This window comes from Varanus komodoensis, unplaced genomic scaffold (genome assembly GCF_004798865.1).
Source record: "Varanus komodoensis strain SLA01 unplaced genomic scaffold, ASM479886v1 scaffold5, whole genome shotgun sequence".
In the NCBI taxonomy this organism is placed as follows: domain Eukaryota; kingdom Metazoa; phylum Chordata; class Lepidosauria; order Squamata; family Varanidae; genus Varanus; species Varanus komodoensis.
In genome coordinates, this window is record NW_025336087.1 from 9525717 (window position 1) to 9539375 (window position 13659).

At 36.7% G+C, this 13659-nt stretch overlaps 1 protein-coding gene across 6 annotated transcripts in view; it reads left to right on the plus strand.

Annotated features, from left to right (window-relative positions):
- Nucleotides 1-13659, plus strand: part of MAST4 (microtubule associated serine/threonine kinase family member 4) — a 268657-nt gene that overhangs the window by 215520 nt on the left and 39478 nt on the right. For 5 of the 6 annotated variants that reach the window (XM_044446093.1, XM_044446094.1, XM_044446090.1 and 2 more), the window contains 3 exons: nt 3141-3273; nt 9362-9429; nt 11787-11872. The exons of the other annotated variant lie outside the window; for it this stretch is intronic. In XM_044446093.1, coding sequence (XP_044302028.1) covers nt 3141-3273; nt 9362-9429; nt 11787-11872 — 287 coding nt within the window. The remainder of the gene's footprint in view (nt 1-3140; nt 3274-9361; nt 9430-11786; nt 11873-13659) is intronic. 6 annotated transcript variants of the gene reach the window in all.

A 13659-nucleotide genomic window follows, 5' to 3' on the forward strand; every position in this document is an offset into this window, starting at 1 on the left:
GAGGGGGCAGTTTCAGGTGAGAGGAAGGGGGCTGAATTGGGACCCAGACCTGAGGTTTTGTATCCATGCTTTAATGATTTTTCAACTGTTGTGGGAAGTACTCTGAGGATTTGCATGAAATCCATTGCTCAGCTTTGAAAATGATTGCAGCCATCCTGGTAATTTACTAATTTCTGAATGGCACATTATTTTCTGTATAAGAAGTGATCAGTGGGTTTTTTCCCTGTTTGAATTAGAATTAGTTCCATTAAATCCAACTGACTTATTTTAATGGATGTCTGTTTGTTCAAAACAGATCTTTCCCACACACTGTTGAGAAGTGTTAGGGAGGGTTTGCAGAAGCATTAATACCTTTGATTGAGGCCCAGATGCTGACAGAAACATGTGTAGTATTGTCTAGAAAAAGTTGGAGAGCTCCTACATTTTTCATGGCCCTCATGCATCTGGGTGCAGCTGTGCACAACTGTGCATGTGCGTGGAATCATTCCATCTACAACTGTATTTCTGTGTACAACTGTATTCTGATTATAGTTCCTTCAAATTCTCCCAGAAGTCCATTTGTTTTCCATAAATTTGGTGATGTGGGCAGTGAACTTGTCAGTGAAGAATAATTTTAGGATCATTCTGGAATCTGGAAGAAAATTCTGCTTTGATCTCAAGCGGTCTGGTCTTTGAAGATGTACTTTCAGAATCTGAATTATAGTTACTAGTTTAACAATTGTGAAGATTCTACTGTCAATCCCAATAAGATTTGTTTTTATTAATTAGAATATATTGTTCTAGGACTCTCAAACTAAGACTAAACATTACTTATTCATGTCATTTAGTGAACCAAAAAAATCATGGAGCAAGTTTACTAATCTATTTGAAACGGATTTGTCAATAAAGCTATAAAGAGCGCAGTAGCATACCTCAGCTTTGCCTCTACACTGACATTTGTAATTTTTTTACATAGGATAGGATAGGATAGTTATGTAGAATGGGACTGAAGATATAAATAAATAAATAAATAAATAAATAAATAAATGAGGCAACAAAATCCCCATCTTTTTAGGTGAATTTGCAATATTTTATCTGTAGTTACCTTTCAACATTTGTTCTAGGAAAAAAATGTTTTAATGGAACAGTTCTCTCAGGAGCAAGGAACCTTTGCATTAGCACTTGGTATGGGATATTTTCAGATGGCACTTACTCAACACGTATCGCCCCCAGCACCTTCCTTATGGAGATGTCTGTATACTCACTTTCATTTTTGGCCTGTCTTCTACATTGAGAGATAGAAAGGCATAGCTTTGGTTAAACTATGAAATAATAAATCAGTTTCAGTTGATCAATATCATGATAGAACTATTATGTGGGTACATGTAGAAGAGTGCTCCTCCAACAGATATGTTTTATATAACTGTATATAAATTAATATAATATTGCTTTAAATGTGTTGTGGAGGTTCTTGGGTGTTAGGACTTAATAGCTGCACCCATCCATCCATCCACCCATCTATCTATTTAGTACATGCCTTTATATACTGCCCCAATAGCCCAGAGGGTTCTCTGGGCGGTTTACATACATCAAAACCCCATATACAAAGAATAAAATTCCCAGCTAAAACACAAAATGCTAAAAACAACACTAAAATTAACCTACTTTAGTAAAAGGTGCCCTCAGTTATTTTCCAGGTAACACAGAGATATGAAATCATGTACTGGACTAGACTTTGCTCTTCAGAACCATTGTATTTAGGATCAGTGCTACAGTAATATGAAAGAAACTTTATGATTTGGGGCTTAACTCCATTTGTTATTTTTCTTGTATACTCATCTTTCCTCCATTTCTCTCCAGAAGATGAAGGAACCCAAAAGGAGAAGGGCTGAAGTTTGGCTATAAGAATGAGACATGATTAGGCTTGTGCAGGATAAGACCAACTTTGATTGTAGGACAGGAGTGCAGAACTACAGGCTTGGGGCCAAATCTGGACCACTGGGGTTCTTCGGAGCCAATGTGGTGTGGTGACTACAGTGGGAACCTGGGAAGCCTTGGTTGGAATCTGCACTTGGTCATGCAGAAACACACCAGGTGACTCTGGACCACTCATTCTCAGCCTAACCTACCACACAGGGCTGTCTAAAGTTCCTCACATGAGGAAACAAGTGGGGTGTAAATACATTATCATCACCACCACCACCACTACCATCATCCTTGGTTCTACCCCTTTCTCTGCCAATTACTTGGTGGATTTTCGGCTTTTGGACTTATTTCCCAATTCTAAAACGTAGAAATGTCTTTCTGAAGTCTTAGTTAAAGTCAAAGTGAATAACTTTAAGTTAAAATTTGTTGGTATTGTTGCCCAGCCCCTTTGCCTCTACCATGTTTTGCCTTCAGCTCCTCCAACCGCCAGAATACGGTCTTGAGGGCTTCTCCTAAAACAAATTCAGTGGTTTGCCTGAAAGAGGCTTAGCACCCCTGCTGTAAGGAGTCTGCTGCTCTCTAGTTTGCCCCAGGGCTATAGATGGAGGTCAGATAGAAAAGAACAACTAAAATAATCGGGGCTAAACCTTGTCCTCTGTGAGGAAAAGTTGCAATTGATGAGATTGTTTTGCTTAGGGGTAAAAAGGTGATTAATAAGAGATATGATAGTTGTATACAAGATTATCCATAGTGTGGAAAAGGTAGATAATGAGACATTTTCATTTTGTTTAATAATAATAAAACCTTTGGTCATACCATGAAACTGATAGGTGGAAGATTCAGGAGAGATAAAAGGAAGTACTATTTCACAATACTGCATGGTTGACAATGGAATTCAAATCCACATATGGTGATGGCTATACTTGCCTTCGTGTCTTATGATAAGCCTTTGGAAATTGCACAGAAATGTTGTAGCCTGTTTTGTTTTAATACATAAATCTCTTTTCCACCACCAGAACTGCAGAACAAATGAACATTTAATTCTGTTGATGAACTATTACAGAATGGTTGTGGTAGTGTTGATGCTTCCACCATGTAAAACATGTTTCTTTAGTTTTCATAAATCTTCATAACATCATGCAGTGAAGTAAAGGAAACCGTGCTTTTTGCAGATTATAAAACAAACAAAAACCAAAATTGTCTGTAATAGGTGTTTTTTTCCTATCTCCTTGTAGGAGTTTGATCCTGAGGAATTTTACTATCTTTTGGAAGCTGCAGAAGGACATGCAAAAGAGGGACAAGGCATTAAAACTGACATCCCTAGATATATTATAAGTCAGCTAGGATTAAATAAGGATCCGTTGGAAGGTATGAAAATGTTGTAGTCTGATAATCAGCTTTTAAATCAAGGTTATTCTGTTTGATTGTCATTTTTCATTTATTTATTTTGTTTCAGTTTATACATGGCACTTTAATCTATCATTGACCTTGTTCACATGACATGGCAACCCGCTCTCAGTAACTGGTCCTAGTGGGTTGCTGTGTCATCCAAAACCAGACTACTTCCTGTAGGAAAATCTACTTTTTGGCAAAAAGCCATCTGGACAATTCAAGGCTTGTTCTGGGTTTTTTTTTCCCAACAGTGGGTTGGTGGGTCTTCCAAATCTAGAAGACCAAGGTTTTATGGCTTCCAAAACAGAAAAAAAACCCCTGTTACTCTGTGTGATCTTGCCTTTGCCATCACCTGTGACAGCCCCTCCACTGATGCCCAAGTGGAATTTTGGAGTGACCATCACTGGTTTACCACACTTTTCCTTTCTATTCTATTTGGACACAGAAGTCTGTACAATTCTGTTTTCTTTTAATTATATGTATATTTCTTAGTCTTTCACAAATGCACACATAAGACTGTTCAATAGGTTAAGTCTTGTGTGTTAAAAAATCAAGTGGCATAGGTAACATACATGGAAAGTGATGAGCCAAGACATCAGATAGGCTCGCACACAAATTTCAGGGACTGATTCCTTAACTGACAATTGAAAAGGATAGTGGGCTGTGGGAGGGGGGGAGCAGTTAATTTCTCCATGTTCCCCAGCTTTTCAGCACTTTCCCAAACCACGAGCCACTCCACACAGGGTCAATACTAACTTTTCCTTCTCTTAAAGGGTTCCTTTTCTAATCATCTACGTTTCCTCAGTGCAAAGGTACATAGACTGTATTGCTAAAGCATTTGGATTATGCCCCTAGATTGTTCTACACTCTTTTTAAATGTATACCTTTATGGTAATTAATTTAGTAAGTGGTATTACATTTATTTACTGCTTTCCACTTAAATCCCATAGCAGTTCACAATATAAAAAGATGGTAAAATGGGATAAAACTAATCAATAAAACAATAAGATTTCTCATGAAAATAGCCAGGTGTCCCTAGTATCTAGAATGTTAGCATGATGTCTGCAGGTCATCTGATCGCAATAGAGATATCATTCCACATGGAAAGAGAAGGAATGGAGAAGGCCCTTTTCCACACTATTGCCAAAAGCAGGGCCATAGTATAATAACTTAGGCCTCCACATTGGAATATAGATTCCAGAGCAATCCAGATGGTCTCTCAGATCACCTGGTCTTGAGCTGTTTAGGGCCTTATAAACAGCAGAAACAACTTTGAAAATACCTTGGTCTATTAAAATGTAGATACTTTCAAATAATCTTCATGAAACTTTAGGGGAGAGAGTCTTTGCATATCCTCTGCCTATTGTTAATAGAAAGTCAGATCCATCTAATTGTAGCAGTAGCTGGGTGTATTTGCCCATATAATCTTCTCTGAAGCATCATGTTAATATAATTATTGGATTTGGAATTTATGTAAAAGGCTTGAGATTGGAAAAATGTTCAGTAACTTTCAGAACTCATGGTACCTTTTTCTGCTATCCATTATCGGTAGCTTCTAGTGGTCATGCATTTTGATTATGTTTGGAATTGATTATATTAAGAAAAACAAGTTTGAAAGAAGGATATAATTTCAGTTGTGAATAAATATGCCTCTTTGCACTTCAGTGGAATTTGTTTTTCAGTAATTACGTTGGGACAGTGGTTGCCCTTCCTTTTACTATACTATCTTTTCTTCAAATGAAATGATGCATGCAGTACTTGCAGATAATGCCAGATAAACCTATACTGTACTCAAAGCAATAGCACAGCAGATTCATCATTTATTATAGCTTGGTCGCAGTATTTCAGAAATGTTCCCTGGGGAGAAATGTTCCCCGTGGCTTTTAAATTACCATCTTTACCTTTTTGAATCATGAATCTTTAGAAATGGTTTAAATCAGTAAAATAAAAAGGCAGATGTTTAATGGTATTTAGATGAGTTTTAAAAAATGTCTCCAGGCATTGCAAATGGTTCCTTAGCTCCCTGCTTCAAAAGCTGACTCTTGGTTTCATGCCATTAATACCTACTGTTTACAAATAATGTGTATTTCTCAGATAATGACTATTTGCAGAATAATAATAATAATAGACTTTAGGACTGAACCATTTTAATTTTCTATTTATGAGTATAATTTCTGAATTGAGAAGGTTGTCAAAGTAGATTATAATGGTTTTGTTCTCGCCAAGCCAGAAACAATACAAAAAAGAAATCTCTCAGCATTTCCATTATAAAATTCCATGTGTATGAATTGCAAGTAAAGCTGTTCCAAAGTTTTACCTTGTTCCTACAACTAGTCTTAATGTAAATCCTAAAGAGAAAAGCCTTCATGGATGCTTAACCTAGATTATATTAATGCCTCGTTCTAAATTTATAATGAATCTTGGGTTTATGAATTAATGTTTGCTGTTATGGGATTATTTCCTTTGATTTTTCTTTTAAAACCAATTAGATAATCAACATGTACACACAAAGGAGGTACATACGAGAAACTTTAAAATCTTTTATTTTCTGTGAAAATACTGTTTTCTTACATTTATTCCCATGATTAAAATATTCCTTCTGCAGGAAATTTATGAAGCACTTATAATGAGAAAATATTGAAATATGAATACATATTTGAATACATATAATGCATATTATGTATTACATATTTGAATACACACACATAAATACATAATTTGAATACATATAAATACATGCTTCATACAGCTATGCTGAAAACCCATGCAATATTACACAAAATTGAATGGATGTAAGATTCACTTTACTAGTGTAAGGTAACCACTGTTGTGCCAGCAGTATGGGTCTTATCTGGATGGCACAGCTGTTTAGGAAGGCATTTCTTGTTGAATAGATACATGACTGTAATTCTTCATGAAGATGTCATGTAGCGCAAAACTGGGCATTGGCAGACGCTTCCAAAGGTTCACTAGGGGCTAGTTCACCTACATAATACCATAACTCTAGAGGCTTGACACAATCCTGCATACCTAGGATTTGTTTCCAATTTTGTCTAGCCAACAAAAAGGATTCTTCCTCTTCTTAGAGTTCCTAGCTCCCAAATCTGCTCTGGAGCATTAGAGGATTCTCTGGAGCAGATTTGGAGGCATCCTGGATGTGTCGGTGGAAGGGGGGAAAGGGTCCTATTGTGTAAGCAGCTATTGGCTCATGTGGCATTGGATGTTGCCTGGTAATATTTCACAGTAAGTTCTTGGAACGGAAAGTGTAGTGGAGACCTGACAGCAGATGTGTCTATCAAGCTCTACTTACTTTGCACAGCATGCAGTTGAGAATAACTATTATTGATGCACATGCCACTCACGGTCCCATATGCATATCTTTAGGTCTGGGTGTTAGTTAATATTGGCAAGAAGCTGTATCTTTAAAAAAAGTCACAACTGCCTTTGTAGATGTCATATACATATTTGAAAACTAACAAGCTTTAATTTTTTTTAAATAATTACATGTTTGTCTCAAATGAAAAGAGCTGCATTATTGAATTTTGGAATTTTCAGAGGTAGGTAGAGAATAGCCATATGCTTTACCATATTTCTTAAGGGTTACAGCAGATCCTACTAACTACTATAACTTATTTATGCATATATTTGTGAGCATAGAGAATTGGATGTATGTAAGCCAGTTAACTGTTCTTATAACAAGATTTTAAGAATCCCAGCACTAAAGGTATTGCTCTTTAGTTAAAATGCATCAAATGACAACAAAGGTGTGCATACTACTTGAACTACTTGTTCTTTCTGAACTACTTGTTCTTAGCTGAGCAGATCAAATAAAGCTGACTGCACTGGTGTAGACTCTGGGACACAAGCAACCAAGCTCCCTGAGAGCGAGTGACCAGAGTGTGCAAACAGGGAGAGCTAACAGGAGTTTGGCAGCAGAGCTGTAGTGGAAGAGAGACAAAGCCCAGAGGCAAAGGGTTTTCCCCCTCTTCCTTATTAGGCACTCCCAATTACTAGTTATACTGTATTGTTAACTTTTAAGGAAGACAGGAAAAGCACTGGTTGTTACAACAGGTCCAGAAAAAAGGAAGCAGAAAGAATGGACCCAGAAGACTTCCCAGTGGTGGTGACATATAAGGCCTGTGCAGTGTTTGTTTTCTTGCCTGAAATCACCATGGCCTACATGTGCACCAAGTGCAAGCTAGTAGCCCCGTTAGAAGAAAAGATGAGAGCACTGGAGCAGTGAGTGTCCACCCTCAAGGTAGTAAAAGAGAATAAATAGGTTTTAGACATAGTGGTGGAACTTCAACAGCTAAGTATTGTAACACAGAAACTGGAAGTGCAACACCAAGCTGAGGTAGAAGAGGAGAATCCTGAAGGAAGGAAAAATGAGGATGAAACTCCCTGGAAAAAGGTTACAGGAGCAGAAGAACTAGAAGATATTCTGCACCAATGGAAGCAATGGAACTGTTGAACCACTTTCTCAAGCATGTGACTGGAAGACAGCTTTCCATGGAGAATGCAAGTGATTCCATGCAACACTAAACAAGAGACTAAGGGCCAGCCAAGTAGTAGCAGTGATACCAAGGCTTACAAGAGCAAGAAGAGAAAAGTTGTGGGAGATTCCCTGTTTCATGGGATGGAAACACATGCATGACAGGAAGACCCATGCTATCCTGTCTCCCTGGAGGACAGATTAGTGATCTAACTGAAAGATTGCCAAGGCTCATGCAGCCCATTGACATGTATCCCTTCCTTCTTGTACATGTAGGAATAAATGACACTGCCAAGTGGAGCTTTTGAAGAAATCATGTCAGACTTTGAAGCTTTAGGGAGGAAAGTCAAGAACTTAGGGCCCAGATAGATTTCAGCCCTTCCAGTTGTGGGAAGATGAATAGACGGGGGAAAAAAATCTTCAGGTGAATACCTTCCAGTTGCTACAAAGGTGGTGGAGATGTGAGGGATTTGGATTCTGGGATCTTGCGCTACACTTCGTTGAAGATGGACTGCTGTCAAGGGATAGTTGTAACTTTCAAAGATTGGAAAGAATGTGTTTGGCCACAGCATGAAGAAGTTTATCAGGGGGGCTTCAAACTGAATCCTGCTGGGGAGGGAGAAGTACACCTGGGCATAACAACAGACAAAGGCTTATGTACCACAATAGAGGGAGCTGCTTTAACAGTACCCAATAATGGTTTTCCAAAAAATAAGTTACAGAAAATCAGATTACGGCTAGCTGTCAGGAGAAAATTCCCTACTGTTAGAGTAGTATGACAATGGAGCCAATTGCCTAGAGAAATTGTCAGCTTTTTCACGTCAGAGGCATCCAAGATGCAAGTGGACAGCCATCTGAGAAGGATGGTTTAACTTGGTGGCCTGCAATGAGCAGAGAATTCTGCTCAGATGGCCCTCCGGCACCTTCCAACTGCCCTATTCTATGGTTCTCCATTGGTATTTTGGCATTTTCTTGAGTTTTCTCGGGCAGAAAAGTCTACAGAAAATAAAATCCTGCTTTTTTACACGTTTTTGTGTTTCTGCATTAATAATACATAATAAAATAATTTAAACTATTTTAATGTCACCTTTCCTTGAAACAGCTATGGGCCCCTTATCTTTTTACCCTTACAATTACCTATTTGAAATATTTTAGACTGAGGCAGAGATAGACAAGAAATTCACCAAAGGTCACCCAGTGAGCTTCCCGGCAGAATGGGACTGAACCTGCATCTTCCTTGACCTAGTCAGATACGCTGACACCTTTACAATGCTAGCTCTTCATAAAAAGTGTGTTTGAATATTCAATTATTTCTGCTATACTAGACATCTAAGCAGTACAGAATCTACAAATACCATGTTAATAATAACTTGAAGTTTGAAAGGGCTTTGTGTAAAAGGCTGAGATCTTTAAATAAAGATGTAATTGAACATGAAATTATGATCCTGATCTACCTACAGAAAAAATATGTCCTTGCAACTCATTTAAAAAGTTACTTTCTTCATCTTTGAACCAATAATTTTGTCACTATCCAACCTACGTTTTGAAAATAATTTTCCTTTCTCTTTGTAGAAATAGCTCAACTATCTAATTATGACAGTGGGACAGCAGCAACTCCTGAAACTGACGAATCAGTCAGTGTAAGTATTTTGTAACATTGGCTTATGTTTTGCTTTGAGTTTAAAATATATGATTGATTGCACTTTGTTGCAGTTGTCTTGAAAAAGAGTGGATCAAATAGAAACCTGTTTTTTGTAAGCACTCTAACATTAGCAATTAAGAGGTGAATGAAAAGGTAAACTGACAGCAATGCTCTTTGGAGACTATGCATAGTATGATGTTATGCCCCACAGGAGTGAGAGCTTGTGCAATGTGGCTTTTGTACTTTTAAAAATACCCCAAAACAAGTACAAATGCTCTCTTCCAAATGGGGCAGGTCAATGGAAGTCGCAACAGAAATTAGAGTCCCCTCTTGTGTTGGGAGTTATTTTTAGATGTGTGAAAGCTCCATTGCACAAATGTCTACTGCTATGAGTGCAGTGGAACTAATGGAGGAAGCAGTAATATTTAGCTATAATAAAAGTTTCCATCTCTTTTTCTGTGCAAATATTATTTGAATATATAGCAAAGAATATACAGTGGTACCTTGGCTCACAAACTTAATCCGTTCCATGACTCTGGTCATGACCCAGATTGGTCATGAGCCAAGTCAAATTTTCTCATAAGGTTCAATGTAAATAACCATTTTTTAATTCACAAAAATTTGAAGCAAAGTGACAAAGAACAACAAAGAACAAAGATCATGTCCATCTCCCCCTCCTGGGGAACAACCACGATCGCGCCTATCTTCCCTGTATGAGCACGACAGCACCCATAGATGGGCATGATTGCGGTCGCTCTCAGGCAGGGAAGATGAGCGCAGTCACGGCCATCTACCCCCCAAGCACAATTGTGGCCATCTCCCCACCCCCTGAACATGACCACGATCGCTCCTGTGCAGGGAAGATGGGCACAATCGTGGTCGTCACCTGATGTGGAATTCGCGACCTGAGGCATTTTTTTTCTGAAATTTCTGTTCGTGACCCTATTTGGTTGTGAACTGAGGTGTTCGTGAGCTGAGGTATCACTGTAGTAGAAGTATTTGTATATTTTTCTAGGTGTCACTGAAAGAAAATAGAGTAGCTAATTGAACTGCAGTTTAATAAATGAATCAACAATTACTGTATTATAATTAAGAAGACTTAAATGTTTATCTCTCACCAGATTGGTTTGCAATTTTCCCTTTTGGAAAATGAAAGAATTTGATGCAATACATTATATATGACTTCACAGTGCATTGTAGTAATAAGGTGCAGCTTTAGACTTTAGGCTGTGATTGAAATCTTACTCAGTGTGCTTTAATGATTTCAAGAATGTTTTCGGACTAATAGATAAGTAACTAGATCTTTCTGGTGAAGGTATGTGTGAAAGCTTATTTGAAATATCTCATAAAAAGAATTGACCTTCTTCAGTATTTGATCTTTGTGGATCTGTGTGATACAGTAAATACAGTGCACAGATTTGAACATAATAAAAGCAACCTCACATGCCAACTGACTATAATATTCACTGAACTGCCTTATCCTTCAGTTGGCACAGTAATGGCTACTGTTACCAAATGCACTTGCTGTTGTCTTCAGCTTGTTCCTTTCTCCCGTCTGTCCAATTTCTTTACCAAACCAAAGTAATTGTAGGCTTCTTTCATTTATGTGGAACAAAAAAAATCAACTACTCCAAAGTTTTTTGTTTTTTATGCTGATATGTTTTGTTGTATTTTGGTATGAGATTGATATTTAATTGTTGTACTATTGTGGTTACTCTTGATTTATTAACTGTTTGGGTTGAAATATTTTAAGAGCAGGATATGAGTGATTAAAATAAATAAGAACATTTATGGAAATACAGTTGCAGCATATCACTATATAAATTTTGACTTACTTTATTTCAAGGAATAGCTTTTGCCTAACAAATAGTAGAATTCTAAGTCTGAATCTTTTGCTTTCATTTTTTTTTTTTTGATTTTGACACAAACTATTAACAGTATGCTATACAGTAAAAAATACCAGACAGTATGCTATACCAGAGGAATAATTTCTTCAGTAAATAATCTACAAATATACTGATATTTGCTTCTTCCTTCATTGTTCCTTGAGCAATTGTTATAAAATAATTGTTATTCAATTTTATGTGGAAAGTAAAACATCTCAAAACCTCTCAAATTTGTGTAGCTAAAAAGCACATATTGCTTCTATCATATTGTAGTATGATGCAAAATAGACTGTATGTGGTGGATGATAATATGTCTGAAAGTCCATCAATGTACTGAAACTGATAGTTGTGGTGGATTGGCCAGAACTCTATCAATATTCCTTTATGGTTCTGGCCTTCATATACCTCTGTATACTACAATATTTTGTACCAAATGTAACTGGCTTTCTTTTCTATATTTATTTTAAAGAGTTCTAATGCACCCCTTAAACTTCAAAGAAAACCTCATGAAAGTGATTTTGAAACAATTAAACTGATTAGTAACGGAGCATATGGGTGAGTACTTCATGAGTAAAAAGTCATGGTTTTTGCATGATTTGAAATAGCACATAGCACATACTATTTCTTAATATATTTCCCTATTTTATTTTATTTATAGCTATACAATATAGCTTTCTATTTAGAAAAACCTGGAAATGCTACTAGAAAAACAAGACATCAGGAAATGAGTATACGACAGCAAAAGATTTTCTATAGACTTTACTTTGTTTAAAATAAAAACTTTTCTCTTCTTGGTTGCCAACCAAACCTAAATTACAATCTGTAATTTGATAAAAATGAAAAAGAGAAAAAATCCCAATATTTTTCAACCTAATATGCTGCTTGTGATCAGGGAAACTAAAAGACAAAATAATAGTGTTATTATTATTTTAAATATCGTCATTGCACAAGTAGTCACCAGTAAAGGAAAAAGAAAATAAATTGTCCTGGCTCTCATGTAATGGTAGTAAATTAGTTCTTAGCCTAGTTTAACTTAGGTTAATTTTGGGTTGTTTAACCCATGTCTAAGCTATGGTGTCCAGGTTTGAGTGTCATGAAGCAATGGCTTCAAATTGCATATTGAAGGTTGCATATTCAAATCAGAATCAGCTTATCCATGCTACACAACCTGACATATCACAGCTAATTAATTAATTAAGCAGAACTGTGTTGGTAGCAGTAGCAAACAAATTGTGGCTTAATTAGCCCAAGATTTGCTGCCAATAGATACGAGTAGGTCCTGTGACAAGAAATTCCAGGTTAAGATCTGAAATAGTTTTAAGAAAGTGAAAGTGTGTTGATTTACTGATAATATAAGGGTAAAAAGTTTTGAATCTGAAATAAATACAGAATGCTTAGCTTATTTATCTATTAACAGTAACATTCTGAGGTGGTTTGAGAGGGTCAGAGAAGCCCAGGAAGCCAGACTCACTAGGCTATTCTCCTAGCAGTGTGGAATGGTCAAAGTGAAGACATTTCTTCAGGAGTAACAGTGACATCAGCAAAAGAGAATATTAGAGAATGGATCTCTCTAATGGTGATGGGCGCTTACTGTGTGCCTAGAGAAAGGGCAGTCCAGTCAGACGTTTGGAATTCCACTTGCATAGCGTTGTATTTCACTCAGTATGGTTGGCCAGAAAAATATGATATAGAGGATTCTGTACAGTATGCGGGGGTTTTTTAAAAAGAAAAATATTTATTTATTTAAAACTTTTGTACCCCGTCTACCACTGATGTCTTGGGACTGTACACATTCAAAATACACAGTCCAGTTAAACTAGAGGTTTAGAAGTCCCATTGCTTCCAGTGGCATCAGTTTCAGCACATGTTTAAAACTTAACTTTGGCAGGATTGTGCCCCTAGAGTTTTTCAGTACTTAGTGTTAATAATGAATGCATCCATTGTTTTTAAATATTTGTTCCAATGACAAAGTTGTCAACCCCAAGTTCAACAGGTCAACATTTCATTCACCAACAACTCCATCAGATAAATTGCCTTACTAGCTCTAACTTTAAAAGGTATCATATTTAATAATATCTGAGAGTATTAATATGATTAAACAATAATTATAATACTCCTTTTGTAGAAGCACAGCATTAAAATGCATCAAGGTCACTTAATGCTGTTAATTACTAATATAAAGTAAATATAACCTGAAAGTTATGAGATCACATAGAAATGGAATAAAAATAATAAACTTGAAAATAAAGCTAATGCTATTCTGCGACATCTTTCCTTTCAGTGTTTTTCAGACCATTAACTTTCTAAGACACCATAACTAAGGTATTACTTATGGTTCATAA